Source organism: Tiliqua scincoides, chromosome 4, assembly GCF_035046505.1.
Source record: "Tiliqua scincoides isolate rTilSci1 chromosome 4, rTilSci1.hap2, whole genome shotgun sequence".
In the NCBI taxonomy this organism is placed as follows: Eukaryota; Metazoa; Chordata; class Lepidosauria; order Squamata; family Scincidae; genus Tiliqua; species Tiliqua scincoides.
Window position 1 is genome coordinate 116,459,989 of NC_089824.1, and position 23,758 is coordinate 116,483,746.

At 45.6% G+C, this 23,758-nt stretch overlaps 1 protein-coding gene across 2 annotated transcripts in view; it reads right to left on the reverse strand.

Annotated features, from left to right (window-relative positions):
* The window catches only part of RGS8 (regulator of G protein signaling 8), a 46,182-nt gene extending 22,713 nt beyond the window's left edge, over positions 1-23,469 (reverse strand). Inside the window, exons 1-2 of one of the 2 annotated variants that reach the window (XM_066624253.1) lie at positions 23,362-23,469; positions 9,185-9,243 (exon numbers count right to left, since the gene is read on the reverse strand). In XM_066624253.1, coding sequence (XP_066480350.1) covers positions 9,185-9,243; positions 23,362-23,469 — 167 coding nt within the window. Of the gene's footprint in view, positions 1-5,678; positions 5,705-9,184; positions 9,244-23,361 lie in introns of those variants that run through there. The other variant, XM_066624254.1, reaches the window with a different exon arrangement.
* Between the last annotated feature and the right edge of the window lie 289 nt (positions 23,470-23,758).

A 23,758-nucleotide genomic window follows, 5' to 3' on the forward strand; every position in this document is an offset into this window, starting at 1 on the left:
ATATTGGAGTAGGAGAATTGGAAGAAACATGGAAGGAAACAGGAGACAAGCTTGGGGATTGGAAAAATTTCTGGAGAAAAAGTTCATTACGGGTTACAAGTCATAGCTGGTATGTGAAAGCTCTTGGTTTTAGAGGCAGGCTGCCTCTGATTGCCAGATGCAAGCTATAATTTGGGAGAATATCTATTTGTATAGAGCAAGAGGGGAGGGAAGAGCCAACAGTCAGGAAAATTGAAATGGAAAAAGACAGCTGCATCTTAGACCCAGACACATGGTGATGCTCCTAGGGTTTTCCTCAGCAGAATATTTTACAATAAATTGGGCTATAGCCCTATTCCTGGGAGTAAGTCCCATTGAACATAATGTTCACCTTTAAATAGAGATGCCTAGGATTGTGCTGTACGAGAAGCATTCACTTATTAAAATGTGACAAATATTTTTTTTGAGATATTTTTCCAGATCTAAACTCTCTGGCCCAAACGCTTAATTCCATCCGGAATTTTGTGCACCTAGAACTACACCTAGAACTGGGCACTTAGAAAATTAACACCCCTGGACAATGATGGCTTTTGATAGCTCTACTGTTGTTTGTTTTTAACTAGTTCTGTACTTTATGTTTGCTTCTTTTTACTATGAACTGTCTTGGCATGTTTCTATTGAAAGGTGAGATTAAAATGTTCATAATAGATGAATTGCAAGACCCCCAGTTCATAAAATAGAAGTGGCTTATAGAATCTTACATATTGACTTGAAATGATTTCATGAGAATTTCAGGTTTAATACATGTCTCTCTTTAGTCCCCATGACTGCAGAGAAAAGCGTGAAACCGCAACAGTTCAGTATGAAATATGAGAGCTATGAAATGAAGTATGAAATGAGAGAGCTAATTTAAACCTGTGTCTATTTCTAACTAATTCAAACTAATTAAAACCAGTTTCTGGATATGAGTTTTTTTGTTTTGTTTTTAGGTTTTGGTCTGGATATGGTTTTTTCTCCAAAATTTTAAGGTGACTTTCTGGAGTACATAAGGCCATTCTTTGGGCAGACAAAACTAGAAAAGCCTGTGGTTAACATCAATTTTTCACTTCCTCAAAGTTAGTCTGTGAACAAAATTGCTTTTCTTTTCTTTGAAAACATGTTTTCATTCACAGTTTCCAAATTGTCTGCCCCAGGCCTCTGCCACATTCTAACCTCTGTCCCAGGCCTGAAAGCCCTACATGGGGCTACCTGGTTCTGCACTAGCTAAATACCTAAATAGCTGGTATAGATCCAAGTAGACCCATTGAGCAGGCTGGAGTGCCACACAGGAGACATTTTACCAGCTCTCATTCAACACTGGATATAGCAAAGGCCCAGTGGTCCCACCGCACCAGTGTTGGATAGGATTGGGCTGCCCATCTGCAATCTACTGCACATGGGAGTAAGCCACTCTCAGTACTTACTTACTTCTGTGTAGACAAGCAGAGGCTTGTGCTCTCAAACTGTTCCATGGGCTCAATCCATTTTCCACTTGAACTAGTAGATACAAGTAAAGACTTTTGCCACAACTGCTAAGCAGCAAGACAAGTGGGACAAGCACGGCGCTTGTCTCTCAAAATGCCTCAACACTTTGCACTTACAGTAGTTGTCTGCCAGACTGAGCTTATTAAAGAACTACAAACCACATGGGATGTAGTCTCCATCACTTCTTTAATCAACCTGACAGTCGACATACCCTACTGCGCCCCCCATCAAGACTTCACAATGCAAGGCAATAAGCAAGAGCACGACAGTGATCAACCAGGTCAGGGGTCCATGGACTCCCAAGAGCCCAAATGGTTGACCCCTGGAGCCTAAGGCAGGCAGCAGCAATACATTGCCTAACTGAACAACTCTACCCTGCCCTCCCTATCCAAAACTGACCTTCCTCAGATACACCTGCAAGGATGCCCATTTGCGGATGGAAAAGGCAAAAGAGGAGGCTCTGTGGGTGCCTCTTCCTCAGCACTGCCAGAGCACTGAGGAAAGGGCATCCCCCAAGTGCTCCTGGACCAGTCATAAGAACATGAGCCCTGTTGGATCAGGCCAAAGACCCACCTAGTTCAGCTCCCTGTATCTCACAGTGGTCCATCAGGTGCCTTAGGGAGCCTACAAGACAAGATACCTAAATTTTGTTGCCACTGCCAACAGTCCCTGTTGGGGATAGAAGAGGAGCAATCCTGGAAGATATCTTTCCCCTAAGCACTGCCAGGAGCTTTTTATCACAGCATAGTTAAATATAAAGTGACATTTCCCGATGCCATATGGGAAGCCTTTGCAGAAGGCTTTGGCACTGTCCCCGAGATAATTTGCACTGTGCCCACTTCTCCCTTCTGTTTTAATTGCTCTTGGATGGATTCTATTTATTGAGTATTTTTAATGTAATTTTAGAGCACATCTAAATGTTAGCTGAATAAGATGATTATCTTCCAAGGACCATGTAGGTACTGCAAGAAAAAAGGTGGGGGAGACATTAGCATGCTCTCTAGTATTTGATGTTGATAAATAAATACCTATATTTTACAAGTTATGCACAAAGTATTCTGGTACAGGTAGATGACAAACCAAATTATGACTAAGCAAGACAATCTGGTCCCATTTCCAACCAAAGATTTTCAAACTAGTAAGGAATTGATTTTTCTACTATTATGAAAGCATATTTTAAGGGGTATCAAAATTACAGAATTTCAGTTGATTGAACATCTGCCTTTAACCAATTAAATGTAAGGAAATTCTTATAGTATCAATATACCAATACAGTTGCCTTTCTGTGATGCTGAAGGTCATGTAACTTTGAAAGGTAATTTATAATCTAATAAACAAAAGCCACCATTTGTTTTGCAAATGAAAGACCATTATATTTTTATTCCCTGTAACTATAATACACCAGAACCAAAAATAGCTTCAAAAAATAAATGAGTGGGCCCTTAACTCAAAATACCACTAATTAAAATTTCCTGCCACCATTTAAAAAGGGCTCCCCAATTAACGAAAGCTTTAGTGAATTAATCTAATAATTGATTAAACTACACAGTCCTTATATTCTTCACACAGAGATATTTCAAGGATTTCTGTTTCTTGCTGAGGAATAGCATCCTGCAAAATGCTACAAACATTTGCAGAATTTCAACATTTTAAAGAATGTAAATAACAGCAAAATCAAGGGATCTCATCGCCAAGCATGGCAGCAGTGGCGCTGCTAGGGGGTGTGGGCCGCACCAGGAGATGCGCACAGTGGGGTGACATCACTACTGGCCAAAATTTGTCAAATCTTGGTGCTTTCAAATAATACCATCATGTTATATATCATTTGATGTGTAATTTCATGCAGAATGCAGTGAAACAAACCACGTTGAAATACCTCTATTCCAGTGTTTCTCAACCAGAGGTACATGTACCACCAGTGGTACTTGAGGTGATGTCTGGTGGTACCCACAGGACCCTTGGACACCTGCTGCTCAATGGTGAGACCAGGAGCATGATGCAACAAACAGTAGTAGGAGGTTTGGGCAGAGATCCAAAACATGCTTTTCCATGCTCATAAGCCTCTTACTGGTGTTTGTTGTGTCACAGCCGGTCTCCCAACCCAGAAGTAACTGGCAATGATGTCGTTGCCAGTTACTTCTGGTGGTACTGGCAGGTGAACCATGTGAAGTGGTACAGTGAAGGACAAACGTTGAGAAACACTGTTCTATCAAAAGTTATAGCCAAAAAACCAATGGGTTGGGGCAATGGTGCATCACTACACCCACGGGCCGGCGTGTTACCCTGCCCACTGCATAGGAAGAGGTCCACCATGGAGGCGATGTGCTCACTGGGTGACACAAACCATAGTGACACCATTGCACAGCAGATTGTATTTTGCCAGCCAATATATGGCAGAGGAGCAGCAGTACTGAGGCTAACAGTACGGATGCGACCTATGTACTTAGCAAGAAAACAGATTTCTGTATCTATAAAATAGCTAGGTACAGCTGGCATACACTTTGTAAGAGGAATGTTTTTAAATATCAAATATGGATATGTTACTCAAAGCCAAATGGTAAAATGCCACCAAAATGCAAAATGCCCTAACGATTGATGCAAGCACATCAAATAAAAATATCATGTTCCTATTATGGAAAATGCCCAGAGATCTTCATGCAGTTTTCTCCAAGCTATTTGTGTTGCATTCAGTATCTTCTACACAAGGCTGCCTAACCACCACTGCTGCTCACAGTGCCTGACCTGCAAAAACTGTGAGAAAGTCACAGTTTGTTCCATTCAGGCACATGACTTGCATCACTATAATGCTAGTTAAACACTTCTGGTGTCTGAGAGCAAGGGATTGCAGAAGGGAATGACAATACACAGAAGGCAGAGAGACTGCGGCAAAACCCAGCATGGTGGGACCTCATCAGAGGTGGAACATGGCTAGTGCAGTTCAAAGTGGGAGATGGGGGATGTAAAAAGGCAAAGGAATGAGGCAGGAGAAAATGAATATAAAGTGTGGATGAGCTTTCCACACTCTATTCCAGAAATGGAAATAACCTTAACTTTTGGGCAGAATGGTGGCAGACTCATGAGGTGACAGAATGATAGAAATTGCATTTTTTAAAGCTCTCTGCAAGTAATAAACTAGTGCATCACGTTGAGAGCTGGACTACAACTGTTCATTCTTTGCTTGCAGGGAGGTATTTGTTTTCTTTTAAATATAGGGAGCATTTCAATATGGTATTCTCTCACCTGTAATGAGGTTCATGCCACCACTTCATTCTTAGGCATGAACCACATCCCCCAACTTCCTCGGTCCTGTTGAAATTGACAGGAATTCCTTTTAAGGCGCAGTCCTAACCCACTTTCCAGCACTGACATAAGGGCAATGCAACTCCAAGGTAAGGGAACAAACATTGCCTAACCTTGAGGAGGCCTCCATGAATGCCCCCCAACTGCAGGATGCAGTACATGCTCCACTGGCACAGCTAAGCCAGTGCTGGAAAATTGGTTAGGACTGCACTCTAAATTAGTGTACTAGCAGCCTGATCCTATGTTTTGGCTCCGCTTCTAGAACTAGTGTTCTGGTGGTAGGGTGTGCTTCACAGTGTTGTAAATGCTATTACAGAAGCATGACAAGCCATGTGCTTCTGGGCTGCCTCCAGAGATGCCAAGGAGCACCCTGTGCACTGCAGCAATGGCCAAGAGAGGCCCCATCGACATTGGTAAGTTGGCAGAGTGGATAGAATTGGGTGGGGGCTGGGTGGATTGGGGGAAGGAAAGGAGCATGTCAGAGGTGAGAAGGTGTGTATCCTGGCAAAAGCAATTGGTGCCAGGATGCTATCTCTCCATAGCCTCCCAATGTGCTCCTTTTGTCTGCTCAGACTTGCACCAGCTTGCACCAGTTGGCATAGGTCCGAGGAGACCTATTGGTGATTGAGGGGCTGATAGAGGGGTACGGGAAAATATTTCTCTTGTTTTCTCTTACCTCTCCCACGCCTCCCAATCACCCTCCCCTCACCATAGCATGCAGCACGGTCTGCCTTGGCATGGCTGCATGCTATGACAGTGCAAAGAATGGGGGAAATAGGCATGCAGCCTGGCTGTCTCCTCAGAGATGAAACTGGGGTGATGGAGAGCATTCAAGACAGGTGTTCCTTGAAATAGCTTATGGTTTCAAGAGTTACCTCTGTGGCATCAGTAGTGTTGCCATGCAGGCATCCCAGTTACTTAATGCTTTCACGGAGTGACCAGCATGGTTTCCAGGAGTCAAGACTTTAGGGAAGGAGGAGCAACACTGTCCTATTGCCTGGAACCAAAGAATCCTTTTACAAAAGGAGGGCAATTGTCCTCAACCCAGTGAATTATCTTGCCCCCTGGAAGCAGTACTTGACTTTCCTTGTTCAGAACAGAGGCTTGGCTCTAGCAGGACATGCAATAATTATCCCGCCCCCTGGCACTGAAGTTAAGTTCCAGCTTTCAGGTCACCAATGGAAGAGCAGGCGTAGAAAGGAACAGCACAATATCCTTCAGCAAAGGAGGAAGGCTTGGATCAGGACTGCACTGCTTAAGGAGCACACGCTACTCTTGCACCCTGTTATCCATTCATGTCAAAGCTGAGGTTGATGGGTAGACATCAAGGAAAAGCTGGCATTGAAACTGTCATTTCTGTAAATGAAATAACAGGAGGACTTCATGTGGCTGTAAATGCTGCCTGCATAATATGTTCAAATGTTCACTCACACAGACACACACATGCACAAAAACACTGTTCCTGCAGCATCTGGCCTCTTGGGTCTGTGGTACCTGTCAGCAGGTTCGCAGGAGTGAAATTTGGGCAGGCCAAGGGGAAGGAGAAAGGGGCAAAAGCAGTGGCCACCAGGGACTTTGAAGGCCTGCTGGAGTCCAGTGTCTGGCTGTCAAGGGAAATTAGCCCTGAACTCAAGACAGAATAAGCAGGAAACCAGTGTAGTGTAGTAACCATGACACACATACCTGAACCATGTTTTCCCAAACTTGTGTTTGCAGAGGTAATGAGAAAGGTATTTGAGAGGTGGGCTTGGCAGGCAAGATCTTAATCTTTCCCCACTGTTCCCTTACAAATGCCCCTCCCAGGCAGTTTTTTAAAACCACAGAAACTGAAGACTGGCTAAGGGAAAATATGACTTCAGAAGTACATGGGGGGGGGAGTATCCCAGATGGGAGGGGGGCACTTAATTCTGCCAGTGCTCACCTATTAACCCCTGCACACAATGACCCTAAACCCCTTACAGGCCATTTCTTTTCTCCAGCTGGACTTTCTTCAGGTCTCAGCTGGGATGGAGTGTAAATGGTTAGTGCGGGAGGTATCTGGTTTGTCAGTTGGAAACAGAATACTGGACTAGATGGACCTCTAGTCCAGTCCAGCAGGAGTTCTCCTGTTCTCCCCCCATTGAAATTTTGCTTTAGCCACAAATTCTGCATTCATCTTTAATGGATCAGGATTGACCTAAAGGATATGGTACCCACCCATTCATTTTCTTTTTAAGTAAAGGGGCATGGACAGATGCACAGGATAGAGCTCCTTTACTGTTCATAGTTGTGGTGTGCAGTTTTTCTAATCTTTGTATAACATTTAGCATCTGTCAAAATTCTCTTCATATGCAGCTATTAAGTGCAGGAGCCATGCCCTATTTTGCATCTGTTCATCCTTATGCTCAGAGAGCACAATCCTAACCCCTTATGTCTGTGCTTTCCAGCACTGGGATAGCGGTACCCATGGGACATGTGCTGCATCCTGCAGTTGGGTGTCACTCACAGAGGCCTCCTCAAAGTAAGGGAATGTTTGTTCCCTTCCCTCAGAGCTGCATTGCCCTTATGTCAGTGCTGGAAAGCACTGACATAAGGGGTTAGGATTGCTCCCTAAAGCATTTAAAGTGGACCCTATGTTGCAGGCTAAGGTTCAAATTTGAAAAAGTAGAAGACTACTTTGTGACTGATCTTGGGGAAACCACCACTCTCTCAATCTCATCCAAGTCTTTGTGATTGGGGCTAATAATAAGAGGTGATTTAAAATAGGGGCTAGGAGTAACCTGGGAAGATCAAACCTTGCCTTCACCTCACACTCACTAGATGGCCTTAAGGCAAGCCACTGTTATCTGAATCTCGGCCTGTCTTACTGGCCAGCTTTACAGGGCTTATATAAAGATTATTGAGACAACATAAGTTGAACACCCTTATGTTGCCTTAAAATGTAGCCCAGAAATACTAAGTGATGTTATTTATGAGGAAACAGAGAGCAAAGGAAATAGAACAAAATGTTTGTAAAAATGGATGCCGTTATTTGGATATTCTATTTAATGTTACAAGTAAAATCATCTGCAAAACCTGCTCCCAACCTTTCCTCACCCCTCAACAGAGACTGCATTAGCAAAAAGACAAAAGATGAAGGAAACAGAAAAGACTGGCAGCTCAGAAGCAGGAAGATGACTGAAGGCCCTCAGAATTCCAAAGTAGGCTACCAGTGGCCAGTCCCAGCATCCATTTAAAAATCTGATTAAGTTCACACACACACACACACACACACACACAAAGCCTTCTCTCTTCTAACTAATGGAACAGGGAATGCATTACATGCATTTCTTTTAATCCGTATCCCAACCGTCTGCCTTGTGCTACATTTTAGTTGAAATCAATCCCTCTAATTCCTTAAACCCAGCTGAATTTCCTCCATAACACAATCTCAGCCCACCCCTCACCCCATCCCCACATGAGGCTACAGCACATGATGCTGCTTTCCTGGGACTCCACTCCCCAGAATTTCCTTAATAACTGGAGAAACTGGGCTCACCACTCTTGTTCACCTCCCTGCAGACAGAAGGTTCTGTGGCTGACCAAGAATTTGACAATCTCTATGATGCTGGTTGGGAAAAAAAGGAGAGGGCAAAGCAAGGTTGTTCTCTGCAGCCATAAACTTACATACACCTCAAAGTTTTGCTCAGGTGTCATCTGGCCTTAGACTGATCTTCCACAAGTTCATTCTTTTCCCCATAGACCATCTCCATCCTTCCCATTCCACTTATCTCTGCTACAGAATCTCTTGTGGAAACAACTCCAGGTTTTTTCCTCTCCCCCCCCCTTCTTTTCTTGGTTCCAAAAGGAGTTTTAGGATTTCACATTTTGCTACCATAAGAACAAACCCAAGCCCTGGTGAATGCCCCTCTTCCTCATTCTTACATCAGCAGGCACAAAGAGGTTTTATAAAAGAGAGATCTGTAACTATAAAAAGGAGATCTCATCTCTCTGACACCAATTTTCCTTCACATAAGCAATCTCCATTTCATTTTATCATAAACAGAACAGGTGCAAGTAAAACTCTTTCTGTGCTTTCAGTTCCAGATTTTGAGGTGAGGAAAGTGGGGGGGGGGGGCAGAAGTTTGCCCATAATGAGGCACCCAACTTGAGCTAGATGCTTATTGTACAATCACCAATATATTTGGAGGGTCCTTGTTCCGTGGGGGAAAAAACCAACAGCAAAGGATAAAATGGAAGAAAAAGAAATGCTTTTTTTTTTTTTAAAGAGAGAGAGAAAAAAGACATAGACTAGAAGAATGCCCATCAAATACAGACACATAGAGAGTGCAGGCAAATTAAACATGGATTGTGCATCTCAGACAGACAGGCAGACAAACATAGACTGAGAAAAGATACTCACTGCCTTTGACCTGTCCTCACGCTCTGGAGGTCTTTGCCAATTGTGTGGTCAGAGAGGCTCTATGGAGAGAATAGAGCAATCTCTTAAGAGGGGGGCAAAAGCCACACACAGAGACACACCTCCCTTTCTCCCCCTCCCCCAATTTCCCTAAGCAACAGCTCAGCTGAATGCTCTTATCCCCTCCGCATATCACATCCAGTAAACACTAAAGCAGTCTCACTGAGCAGGCTTGAGGTTTGGCTAACACTGCAGAGCCAGCTCACATGTTCCCATTGGTGGGATCTGAGAAGTGCCCACCTGATCGGAGCAGTTGGAAGCATCCTCCTTCATCCTGCTCCTCCTTGTTAACCTGATGGCAAATCCCTTTGCTTCTACTGAATTAAAGTAATCCACTGCTCACAGTATGCAATAAATGTGGCAAACATTTGCAGACAGAATTCGAACAGGATTCCCCCTTCCCTGCAAACATTCCATGTGGCTGTAGCCCTAGTTAGAACAAAGCAGCAACCTGCATAATTTTAAATAAGTTCTTGATGGGTTTAGAATAGAGTGGTAAATCCACAGAGATCTCTGTGCAGTCGACCAGTGGATTGGGTTGGGAAGAATAACATCAGCGAGCTTAATTAAAGAGCACTAATGCCCTCAAAGTCAAATTGCGTCTCTTAAACGGCAAGGCAAGTTTCTTATTGGGTGCAATTGTGTGATAAATGTATAGCCCTGCTTTTTTTTTGCTTTTTTTTTTAAGGCAGAGATTCAACTAAATAGAGATGTGTGAATTCCTCCCTACCACGACTCATCCGGGCTTGGTGTTATCTCACATTTCCTCATGCTTCCTCTCACCTGCCTACCATCATCAGTCCACATCTCATTAGCTCAGACACACTTTTATCTCAATTTCTCTTTCTTCTTTTCTCTCCTTCACCTAGGTGAATTCTAGAGATTGGGGGGGGCAGCACTCTGAAGCCTATCCATTCTTACCCCTTGCAATAAGATTTCCCTAGATTTTAGACCATTCTCAACATGTATCCAGGCCCAATTAGCACAATCACTCTCTCAGTCGATGGGTGTCACAAACAGACCAGGGCAAGGGTGGTTGTATTTTGAACCATTTTGAGAGCCAGGGTGGTGTAGTGGTTTGGGAGGTGGACTTAGGCCTGGAAGATCCATGTTCAAATTCCCCCTCAGTCACAAAGCTTCCTGGGTGACCTTGGGCCAGTCACTTTCTCTTAGCCTCACCTACCTCACAGGGTTGTTGTGAGGACATAGCCAGGGATGGAAGTGTAACAGATAGAAGATTTTTGACTGGGCAAGGCAGAAGAGCAGGGCACTGGTATTCACACCACCAACACCCACATTCAGCAGCCAGGACCTCCTAGCTTCAACACTCATGCCCCTTATGGTGAACTGCAATTAGTGCAGAATGCAGTGGTCGGTGGGGACTAGACAATATGACTCTGCTGGACCACTGCTTTAGCAGCTATAATGGCTGCCCTTTTGCTTCTGCTTCCAATTCAAGGTGCTAGTATTAACCTTTAAGGCCCTCCATGACTTGGGTCCAGGCTATCTGAATGACCACCTCGTTCTATACATTCCACATGACTCTTAGGTCATCTGAGGGGGCTCTTCTACAAGTGCCACCTCTGCCCCAAGGGAGAGGGGTGGCAGCTCAGGAGCAAGCATTCTCTGTAGTGGTGTCACAGCTATGGAATTCTCTTCCAAGGATATTAAGAACTACTCCTTCCCTCATGACTTTTCCGTGAGGACTCAAAACATACATGTTTCATCTGGCATTTGATTACTGAGTGAACATTCACCCTCTAAAATACCGATATGGTTTGACTGCTTCCTGGACTAATTTGTACCCCCCAATGGCTCAATGAGAGATGTTATGTTTTACTTTGTTGTTTCCATGTTTCAGTTTTACTGTTAGAATTAATGTTTTTAGTGTTTTGTTTGATTCGTTTTGTTGTTGTTGTTTTCTTTTTATCTACTGTGATACTTTGTGCATGCAGCAGCTCATGGATCGTTTTAGCAAGGCCTGCCAAGATTTTGGACTGACGATCAGCCTTAAGAAAACACAGATCATGGTTCAGGATCTGGACTCACCTCCCTGCATTACAATCTCTGCACATGAACTGGAGGTTGTCCATGACTTTGTGTACCTTGGCTCAACGATCTCCGACACTCTTTCTCTCGATACCGAGCTAAACAAACGCATTGGTAAAGCAGCTACCACGTTTTCCAGACTCACAAAGACAGTCTGGTCCAACAAGAAGCTGATGGAACATCCAGGTCTACAGAGTTTGCGTCCTGAGTACACTTCTGTACTGCAGCAAGTCATGGACTCTTTGCTCACAACAGGAGAAGAAACTGAACGCTTTCCACATGCGCTGCCTCTGACGCATTCTCGGCATCACCTGGCAGGACAAAGTTCCAAACAACACAGTCCTGGAACGTGCTGGAATCCCTAGCATGTATGCACTGCTGAAACAGAGACGCCTGCGTTGGCTCGGTCATGTCGTGAGAATGGATGATGGCCGGATCCCAAAGGATCTCCTCTATGGAGAACTCGTGCAAGGAAAGCACCCTACAGGTAGACCACAGCTGCGATACAAGGACATCTGCAAGAGGGATCTGAAGGCCTTAGGGATGGACCTCAACAGGTGGGAAACCCTGGCCTCTGAGCGGCCCGCTTGGAGGCAGGCTGTGCAGCATGGCCTTTCCCAGTTTGAAGAGACACTTTGCCAACAGTCTGAGGCTAAGAGGCAAAGAAGGAAGGCCCATAGCCAGGGAGACAGACCAGGGACAGACTGCACTTGCTCCCAGTGTGGAAGGGATTGTCACTTCTGAATCGGCCTTTTCAGCCACACTAGACGCTGTGCCAGAACCACCATTCAGAGCGTGATACCAAGACTGAAGGTTACCAACATTGACTTTGTGCATTTATCATACAATTTTGTAAGCCATCTTGGGCATTTGCTTCGGCATGGGAAAGGTGGGATATAAATTAACTCCCTCCCGGTTGCAGAGTGATGGGTCATCATAGTCCAATACAGTAAAAACCATCATGCCTTCACCCCTAGGCAGCCCAATTGGTTCTCCCTGACCTGACCTAGCTGTTAAAGCTTCCATCAGGTCAGGCCTGGCCAACAGTGTAACATGGGTCTTGCCTAGTTTGCTCACAGCTTTCCTGCATTTGCTTCCAGCCTGCTTATCTCCTTGCCTGCCTGCTGATCCCTTTGGAAATGTGCCTTTCTGGCTAGTGTGCAATCATCTGTTGAACAGCCCTTTTTTGTACATTATCTAAAACCTCAGCCTAATCAGTTCTTGGAGCTTCCTCATTCTTTAGGTACTTCTTTGGCTCTGAGTTGGTTGCCTATAGCCAGCACTGACACCAATGTGGAAGCCTCATACTGTCAGCTAATCACAGGGGCCAATGTTGCAATTGCTACAACAGCATTCCTTTAGATCAGGGGTGCTCAATAGGTGGATCGCGATCTACCTGTAGATTGCGAGGCAAAATGAGTAGATCGCGGAGTGCCGACCCCCCCCTTCAGGTGCCTCTGGGAGGAAACGCCGGGAGTAAGGCCCATTGTACTCAATGGGCTTACCCCCAGGTAAGTGTGGCTAGGATTGCAGCCTCACAGCCTAATCCTAGGCATGTCTACTCAGGAGTAAGTCCTGTTATACTCAGTGGGGCTCAAGGTACACCAACATACAATGTACACATAAATGTTATATGTTATGATGGCACAAACATTGTAAAAAAAACTCTGGTAGATCTCCGGGCCTTGCTGGGTTTCAAAGTAGCTCTCGAGCCAAAAAAGTGTGAGCACCCCTGCTTTAGATGTATGAGATTGACTCTGAGTCAGGAGCACCCACAATCCTGAACTAGGGCCCAGACTCAGACCTTCCCTTGAGATTCCTACGATGATGATATTATGTACAGTATTTCGCTTTTAAACAAAAAGTTCACAGAGCAATTTACAGGGAAAATCAAACAACTAAGGGCCCAATCCTATACAGCTTTCCAGCTCCAGTGTAGCCACAATGCAGTCCTGTGGTAAGGGAACACATGTTTCCATACCTTAAGAAGGCCCCAGTGTCTGCCCCTCCATCCTGTGATGGATGCACTGGGATGCAGTGCACACCCCACTGGCACCATTGCACCAGCACTGGAAAATTGGATAGGGCTGGACCCTAAATGGCTCCAGTCCCAAAAGAAGAAACACCATAATGCAGCCAGTGGAAAAGACATTGTGCTGGGGTGAAGAGGAACAGTTACTCTCCCTCTCCGAAATATAAAAAGAGCACCAATTGAAAAAGCACCTCTTTGCCCAGTTAGCAGAGGCAGTAAAAGCCTTGGAGTTCCTGGCAGTCAGATACAGGGTTCCTAGCAAGCTCTGAAATCAAGCTAAATATGTTTGCTTTCCAATGTGCTCAAGTCATCAGTCAGTCCATGATGATATTTGGTAATAGGCACCTATTACAATCACAGCACCATCACAGTACCTTAGGAAGAAATGTTTGTTTTTTGCTTGTTTTTGTTTTGAGTTTTTCTGGATCAGGTTAAAAACCTGCAGAACCAGTTAGTGCTTGCCCCTGGACTGGGAAAATATTTTGCTGTTTTAAGGTACTATCAAATAGTATTTGCCACTCCCAAAATTTCATTCCTTCTTGCCTTCCAAGTTTAAATCTGTTTTACTGGAACTTAAAGCCAGGACTTTCCATCTCTTAGTAGAACCAGTTTAAAACAACAACAACAACAACAACAACAGTGTTCATCCTAGCTGAAATAAGAGCCCTGGGTGTACTTTTTTCATTTCTAACTGATGAGAAACATTTAAATAGTTTGTGTAGTGTAGTCAATCCAAGAGAAGAGGATATGTCAAAAGACATCAGCATAACCTACTTTGTTTCTAGCAGAATAGATACTGTCAGGCAGCCCTGTTTGTCATAGCTTTAAGCTGCGGCAGCTGTAGCAACCCAGCAATATTGAAGGACAAGGTTTCAATGTTCCTTAGCTCAGTGCATAGCACTCCCAGCCATAAATAAGCCAAGTTACAATCTGTAGTTTATCTAAAACTGAAACTGAAAAGGCAGATTTTTATGTAGCCTCTTAAAAGCAGGGTAAAAAGATGGCAAGCACCTTGTTGTTCTTGTTGAATTCCTGCAGGGGGTTCATACTAAGATATTAGGTTGAGAATCAAACTGTATGTACAAAGCACACCTGTGCAAATATCCCGATAAGTCAGTCTCATTAAGTTCTATGGAGCTTACTGCCCCAATAAGTGTGCCTAGGAAGGCAGCCTTAATTTGATTTTCCAGAGGCATATTCAGGCTTATTTTGAGCCAAATGGTATCTGAAGTCACTTGCAAATTCTGCAGATTCATAGGGTACAATACATTTTCTTTGTCAGCTGCAGGGGGACTTCTTGAGTGTTTTTGGGAGCCTGTGTTCATCGGATTGGGGCTATTCTGGTGGTGTAGTATTCCTTTTGGCCTACCCTGTGAAGTGGACTGAAGCACAGTCACCCACTCATGAATAAAGATGTAGCTGTGACTTAGTTTCACTTTCCACAGGTCTCAATACATTTTCCTTGTCAGTTATCAGCTTCTCAGTGTCGTAACTCGTGACCCACCAACAATCAAGCTGGTGGGTTGCAATCCACAGTTTGGAAAACACTGTTCTAAGAGAATGGGAGGAATTGAGAATTAAGCAAGCCCCAACTTACATAGCTCCAGCCCTTCATCTTTATAGTTGTGCCCTGAGTTCAATACTCACTGGTGGGTTGCGACCCACAGTCTGAGAATTGCTACGTCAAAGTTCAATAAGCCCGCATTATTACTATTTATTTTAAAAGTTCTGTTGGCTCATCATGCCCATAACTTTGTCCTTTTGATTCTCTGACTGTAAGCAGTTAATGAGGAAGGTAACTCATCTCATAGCCCAAGACTGACTATGAACTATTATTTTATTTTCTTGTTTTGTATTTTCCCAGATCAAGGTTACGTTAAGTCAGGCACAAAATAATGCTCACATGTTGACATAAGCACTGTGGCAAATATAATTAAATGGACAATAAAGAGAATTGCATTTCACAAGGGCCAATACTCTGGAAAGCCTCTTTTGAGGCAGAAGGAGATGTTCATGGAAAATTCCTGATCAAATGGCCCCTGTGCGCTCTTTTTTTTTTTTTAAAGCAGACTTTATGATGCTGGTTTCTATTTAATAGCTTTTAATAAAACTGTCATTTTGATATTAGGTTTGAACGTAATCCAAAAATTTTTAAATCTCTTTAAGAAACCATTTTAAAGTAATTTCCTCATGACCTAGTAAACAACCAAATGCACAAATCATAAATAGGCAAGGCACCGGAATGAGGATGTCACAGTGAAATTCAAAGGATAGGAAAAGAAGAACCTTTTGAGATCAGGAATCTGATTTCATCTTCATTTATCCAGCCCCGGCTCCTTTAATCATCTTTCCCCTTTCCCCACCATTGTTCCCATTAAGGTGCACACCTCCCTGCCAAAGCTGACACCTCTGTGCAAAGCTGACATCCCTGCCAAAGCACACCTCTGTGCAAAGCTGACATCGCAACAAGTCATGACGCCACACAGCTGTGGGATGGGTCCACACAAGCACAGACCCCTTACAGGGTATGCTACCCTACCCTCTAAACAACAAAAGGTTTTCCCACTCCACTTCTTCTCTTTCTGCTTTCTTTTTCCTCTCACAGCCCAATCCTATCTAAACCCCGCCCCTGCCAATGCAGCCATGCCACTGGAGCGCATGCTGTATCTTGGGGGGGAGGGGTGTTCCTTGTACTTACCTGTATCCTCCAGGCAAGGAAACATTTGTCCCCTTCTTCGGCGCTAAGCCTTTACTGCTGCAATGACTCTACAATGAGCCTACTCAGACCTGTGCCAGCAATTTTCCTGTTGCAAGTCCAAGTGGACTAGGGAAGGTAGCCTGGGAAGGGGGATAGGATATCTGTAGAGCTGATGCTGCCAAAACCATCCCCTTCCTGGCCTCCTCCCCACCCCCGTCTCCACCCCATTCTCCCTTCCTGTTCCGCCCACCATCAACTCCATGCTGATGTACTGGTGCAGGGACTGCTCAGTAGGCTGCTGGTGAGTGGCATTTCTCTGCTTGTGGCTGTGGCCAAGCCATGCAGAATGGCAGCTTGCATTTCATTATCACTGTAAAGCATGTTGCAATGCTGGAATGTGAGTTCTGGTGGTACAGCAGGATTATAGGTTTGGGCTGTCAACCTGTCATTCGCCTTTCTTTGCCACTTTTTTTTTCTAGGCATGCACTTTTGATATCATTGGTCTTTGAGGAGCAGTGCCAAAGATCAACCCTTTAGACATAGAAGTGTATGGTAGGGCTCTGCAGCTGGAGGCCCCAGCTGCCAGGGCTTAAACACACAGTCCTGCAGGTCTTGTTACTAAAAACAATGGGGGTTACTAAGAGGCATGGGGGGGATTCAACCTGTACAGCATTGCCCAGCTCTGGCTGATGGAGGCAATTTCAGGGACGTCTCCAGGCACGTCCAGGAAGATCATAAAGGAAGATCACACAGGAAGATGGAGCAAATATGATTCCACATGCCCATCCCATTGCCCCATTTTGCTGTATGAAAGTGAGGTGAAAAGGATTGAGAGCACAATCCTATGCTTGTGTTCTCAGAAGTAAGTTCCATTGTCTTCACTGGGGCTTTCTGGAAATTGTGCATAGGAGATGGCCTGAGGATAAGGCCTGAATTTCTTTGGAAAACTTGACAGCAGGCCACTAGGGAGAAGGGGCTAAATAGGGGCCTTGACCAATCATCTATGACTTTCTCTTTAAAGTGCCCCTCTCTAAAAATTACTTGCTGACCAGGGGCATATGCCTCATGACTGGGCTATGATCTGAGTAGCAAGGCAGTTTCATTAAATTAGAGATGAGCTACATCCCTTGAGTTGCGGATTCAAGGGTTATAAGGATAGCAGAGTATCCTATGCAGTGTTGCATTCCTGGGCGGCAGCAGCCCCTTTAAATCCTTTCATTGTAAAAGTGTCTCTTGATGTGATGCCTGAGTTCTGAGCCTTGTGATCTATATACAGCAGCAGAACAGATCTTCCCAGCTATAAAATGGTTTCCTAGTTTCTCTGCTCATATGTTCAGAGATGCCTTGCTCAGTTTCAATGGGGAGCAAAATCAGGATCTTTTGTTTTCTGCCTTTGCTAGCCTATCTCAAACCCAGGAAATAGAAATAATGCAGATGGATGGCAAATTGAAAGGCTAAAAATTGAATCTTTTTTTTTTTTTTAAAGTAAGTGGATTTCACTTTGATAACTGCTTTTCAGGGATGCCCCATTCAGGGAGGGTGGCAAAAGACTTCATGGGGACAGGTGAATTGATGTGTATGTTTGGAACTGACAGGGTGTGAGCGAAACAGCAAGCTGCAGGGTAAAGACTTAGCCTGATGTTGACATGCTCAGCACAATATTGGCCTCTCCCTGCAGCTTTCAGCTTTGTTGTTGCTGCTGTCAATAGATCAGTGTCTTAAATGCAGCCTCCTTGGGAGAAAAAGGGAGCTTGTTGTGAAACATCCAAAAGATCTTAAATTGGGGCCTGTATAGCAGAAGAACAAAACTGTCAAACCCCTAACATACAGGAAGCCTACAAGCCACAGTCCTTTTCAGATGGAAATAATGGAATGGGATTTTTTGTTACTGTCACTGATAGGATATTGTCCTATCCCATATCCTAGTGTGATTGTGTTGTGTGTGTTTCCCAGCCCCCACTCCACTTCATTAGTTAGCACAGGCAGAGAAACACACAGCATAATGGCATCATAAAATGGGGTAAATTATTCTACAGCTTACAGTCAGTCGGTGTAAAATTTTAGAATAAGGAGGCACATGTTGATGAACTTACAAATTTACTTACATTCCCCTTGAGGTTTATACAAGCTATGCAAAAGTCAAAGACAGTAAAAAGCTTGAGCTGCCACTCCCTGCTGCCATAGCTGCCCCCTTCCTTTCCCACTTACCTAGCGGCTGCAGCTTACCAGAGTAGGGGGCAGGGATACTGCCAGAAGCCTTTGTGCAAGGCTTACCTCCCTACCTGATACTTAAAATGCTGTCAGCATCACAGGCTCCACAGAACCTTGAAAATGATGTTTCCCTGGTGCTTGAATCCATGCTCTGTATATCAAGCATCTTGAGAACAACATGTGCCAGTTGCTTCTTCTGTCTGGGATGCTATGTCCCAGGCAAAGGAGCACTGGGACAGGAAGGGCCAGCTCAAGCCTTCCTGACACCTGAGGGCCCAATCCTATCCAACTTTCCAGTGCCAGTGCAGCCATGCCAATGGGGTGTGCACTGCATCCTGTGGTGGGAAGGCAGTCACAGAGGCTTCCTCAAGGTATGGGAACATTTGTGTCCCGTCCCCCCCTTACCTCCAGGCTGCATTGCAGCTGCACCGGTGCTGGAAAGTTGGATAGGATTGGATCTTGAGGCAGCATGCCAAATGGTGCCCCACTTACCTGATGATATTCCCACCTCTGCTCCTCTCATTCTCCAATGCTTCCCCCTTAAGGGGAGAGGCCACGAAATGATTGTTGTGATGGCACTGCAGCAATAATACTGCCATGCAATGAAGAGACTTTCTACCTGGCAGTAGCACTCGTCATCTGGAGGGTGCGGGAGGCTCATAGCCCCCTCTGCGGGCCTCCTTGCCGCTCAGAAAGGCTCTTATCTCTGATTGCGACCCACTTCCGGGTTCGTGATCAGAAATCAGAAGTAGATCATGATCAGACATAAGAGCCTTTCTGAGCAGTGGGGAAACCTGCAGAGAGGGGCATCCAAATGGCTGGCACTACCCTCAGGAAAATTAAAAAGTTCCTTCTTCACATCAGCAGCATGATTGCTGCAGTGCCGTCGCCACTGCCCCCTCAAAGACTTACAAGGTTCCCAACTCCCCTGAAGGTTTTTGGGAACCAATGTTCTAGTTCACTATTCCCCTCCCCTCCACATTTATTCTTCTTTTCTGTCACCTTCTTCCTTTTCCTTTCCAGGTAGTGGAAGGAGAAGGAGGAACAGTGGGGGCAAGAAGGAAGACAGAGGTTGTTTCCCCTCTCCAGTCTACTGCCTGCGGTGACCGCCTTAGGGTACAATCCATTCCTAAGTTCCTTGCGCCAGCCCGGGAGGGTCGCAAACGTGCTGTAAAGCTGTCTGCACCTCCAAGGGAGTAAGCTGTGCCAGTGCACAGAGGTGTGCGAGCCCACGGAGGCCAGATCCAGCTTCTGCAGTGGCAGCAGCAAGGGAGTCTGTGAGGGTGTGGGGAGGGCAGGGAGGGAGGTGTTCTAGGGAGGGGGGAGGATGGGGAACAGGTGATCCTAGGGACGGGCAGGTGGGTGGGGAGTGGGAGGCGGAACCAGGACCTGGCAGTTATGTGGAATCCTAACCCTGTTCCCGGGTAGTGCAGCACAGCTCCGGGCTGCTCTGTTCTGCTCAGATCTGCGCCACGTCATCAGGTTAGTTGGCCTCATGAATGGGCCAGTCCTGGGGATCATGTAGTTTCCAAGGCAGCTGACCCATGGCACCTTATACAGCTACATTTCCCTGGTGTCCAGAACAGGGGTGTCAAACATATTTCATACAATGGGCCAGATAGCATTCATGATGCCTGCTGAGGGCCAGAAGTGATGTCATTAAACAGGAAGTGAACTCATTAGCTGCAAATGACAGAAGGGAAAATATGCAAATCATATTTCCAAGATATTGGAGATGATAACTGGGCTTGCCCTTTCAACAGTGACACTTCAGCACAGCTCAGCAGCTGAGAGCAGCTGATGGTGGTGCTGGGCAATCCCGAGAGCCAAATAAAAAGCTTCCACGGGCTGCATCTGCCCCCCCTCCATTCTTATGTTTGACATGCTGGTTTAGAACACTGCCATGGCAGTACTCTAGGCATCAGGAGGGAGGGAGGAGGTCTCTGTCATCATCACCACCACCACCACCACTCTCTTCCCATTACTGCCAGGTAAGAGATGGGGAAGGGTTTGGGGGAGGTGTTTGGACCCTACCATACTCCTGATGACAGCATTAGTAGTGAAATAGGTTCCTGAACTGGTTGTGCAAAAAGAAAACTTGACTTATTTTCTGGTATTTGGAAGGGGACACAGCTTTGCTTGGTTTGCTGAGCCCAAATTAAGCCAAGGTATGTTTGACCATCATGGATTATGGGTAGGAAAGGGATTTGGACAGACCAAACAAATTCATGATCCTGCCCCCCACGATTTGTTCCTGCAGTACATACTGCTGTTTTTCATGAGTAACAGCCCAGTCCTAAGCTGCCAGAGCACGGGGCTGCAGCAGCAGCAAAAACAGCTGCCGGGGAACCCAGTGCACCCTGGGAAGCCACTGCCGCTTCCTCAGGAGAAGGGGACATTCATCCCCTTTCTCCAAGTAAAGGAAGTAGCCCCACAAAGGCATCACTCAATTCTATGGCAGCTCTGGAACTGCCGCAGAATTGGAGAGCTCAGTGTTGGGCCGCTGGGCCTGACACGAAGCTCAGGCTCTGGTGGAGCTGAGCTCCACTGGTACCACCCTCCTCCCACCCCGCTCCCTTCCCTGATCACACCTCCTCCCAGCCCTCTCCCCTACCTCCCCCACCTCTCCCCACCCCAGAACGCTTCCTCCCCACCTCCCCCCACCCTGGAATGCCTCTTCCCCTCCTCCCCCCATGTTCCCACCTACCTCTCCCCCACCCGGCGGTTCAGGTGACAGCCAAGGAGTAGAGCACCGGCTTTCCACCTTCACTAGCCCAGCACTAGGCTAGTGAATACATACATACACTAGGCATACATACTGTATGCCGGTAGTGAGCCAGCACACACTATTTAGGATTGGGCTTTCAATGACGCTTGTTTTTTTGTGTGGCAGAGATAGATGTTCACCCAAAGCAACACCCAAGGAAACATTTATTACCTGTTTAATTTATCTAAGACATTGGTTCCCAAACTTTTTAGCACCAGGACCCACTTTTTAAAATGGTTCCCTGTTGGGACCCACCTAGCTTTACAAGACTAAAAAAAAAAAAAAGTGTTTCACCTTACCAGTTGCTCAAATCTCTGTTTTTATCCTTTTTACTATGATGGATGGGACACTTCCTGGAGCATTTGTTGAACTCCATGTTCTTTAAACTGGGACCATTTTGATGACTTTGTGTTCCCTTTCACCTGGCCCTTGATAGGAACTGAGATATGTTTGCCTACTCAGGAGTAAATACAGATGTATGGCTCCATTTTGCTTTCCATAGAGCTCAATACATTTTCCTTGTCATCTTGGAGGGGGGGCTTCCTTCTTGAGTGTTTTGGGGGGGGCTGCTTTCATCAGATTGGTGCTGATTTGTGCCTCACTATTGCAATGCATGAACAACCCACCCAGAAGCCAGACACGCCGACAACAACCGTGGACGCCACCCACGGAGGACCCCCTAGATCCAGGACCTGCGACCAGAGGCTGCCCTCCGCAGAAGAAGCCTGGCCTGGCACTGCTGGCCATGTGCAAGGCGGGAGTGAGCACATCTTACTCTAGCCTTGAATATAATGACTTATGGACTTCCAACTTACCCCCTGTAACAGACCTACATACCAGACTTGAATGCTCTGTTTATGACTGACAATACTCTCTCACTGTACATAGCCGTGTTCTGGGATCTTATATTTGCTACCCAGTTGTTTTCTGCTCATGAAACTGAAACATTCTCTAATAAAAAAGTTAACGTATTATGTATCCTTTGGCATGCTCTTTGAAGTGGTCTGAGGCACGTCTGCCAACTTGTGAGTAAACGTAGGCCTGCAGCTCAGTTTCACTTTCCATAGGGCTCAGTACATTTTCCTTGTTAGTAATCAGCTTGTCAGTTTCATGGCCCACCAACAATCAAGTCTTAACCTACGGGTGAGTTGCAACCCACAGTTTGGGAAACACTATTCTAGGAAAATGGGAGGAATGGAGAATTAATCAAGCCTTCATTTGCATAGCTCCACCCCTTCATCTGTATAGTCCTGCCCTGAGTTCCATTTCTTGGTCAGGTGCACCAACTGACTTTTTATCGAGAAGCATAATTGATTTAACAATCAAACAAACTGCAGAAGTCTTGAGTGAGGGACTGAGCAGGGCCACTCCAGCTCTTCCCCCTGCCTTTAATAGCTCCATGAAAAGTCAAATTCAGAAGGGGAAGCATGCAAACGAAAGCGAAACAACAAGCTTCACTTGCTGAATGTCTATTTGTTCTTGCAGGTGTGAAAGACACATAAGCCCTAATGGAAAAGTTAGCAACTCTAGGTATGAGGCAGGCATGGAATTTGGGAGCACCTGCCATGTGGGTCAGTCAATCAAGGATCTTAAGAAAGAAGAAGCTTGTTGGACACTGTAGCTGGTACCTTTTCATCTCTTCTTACTTTCCTTTTGTTGTCTGCAAGCTTTCTCCCTGTCCCTCACTAAACATCCACTTTCTAGAGCCCACTCACTATCTATTCCAATTAAACTATTTTTTGTAAGCCAAGCATATGAAGCTGCTAATCACTGCTGTTTACCACAGTGGAGTGACAAGTTGAATGCCAACCAAAAAGACACAAATAGCAAGCAACTCTTCATGCAAAATATGAATGAAGCTGCTAAATACAGGAAATGCGGCCTTGCGTCTGTGACACATAGAGCTCATCACCAGTGTCATTACAAGCAGGGGTAATCTAGCCCTCTTATTTCTCGAAAAGCCGAGGGTTAATCTCATGACAACAAATACTTCCACAAGAGGCAGAATAATTCTGGGTTGTGCTCTCAGCTCTGAGGAAGAGGGTGAGAAGATTTGGAGGTGAATGGTAGGAAATAAACCTCTCTTCCTGCCTTCAGTCCTCCGGAGAGGCTACAGATCCATTAACTAACATATTGAGTGGAAAACACTAGAGAGATGCTAATATGGGTTGACAGTTGCACCTCCCCTCTCTACTCACCCCATTCAAGTTTGCTGTGCCCCACAGAAAATGAGGATAGGCTAAAACCCAAAAGGCCACCACTGAGGAGATTTTGTTGGATCGGAGGACTGAGAGGCCTGTAGCCCGTCACAAAGGCCATGCTAGGCAGCATTCCTGTCATAATGGCAAACGCCCAGTTCTTACCTGTCTCTTTGCTGTCCGCACAGCAGAGGCTGCTTGGGTTTGACCAGTGCTGGATTGGCACGGTTCGTTGAGGCCCTGAGTGACAGAGACTGCGACCTCTTGGTGCATCGGAAAGCTTGAAGAGTAGCCAGGCTGACCAGAGTGATCTGTCTAGAACAGCCTCACTAACATGCTGCTGAGCCTGGCTTCTGAGCTCTGCGGCTCATGAAAAGAAGAGCTGGTGGAAAAGGAGGGAGGGGGAATGGAAGAGAGAGGAGAGGGAGAAGCGACAGAGTGAGAATGCTCCCTTGGATGTGTGCACAGAGAAGTGAAATGCACAGAGGCTTGGGCAAGAGAGCACAGCCTCACTGCCTGGCTTGTTCTCATTATTCCAGCACACTGGCTTCTGCCCCTGGCA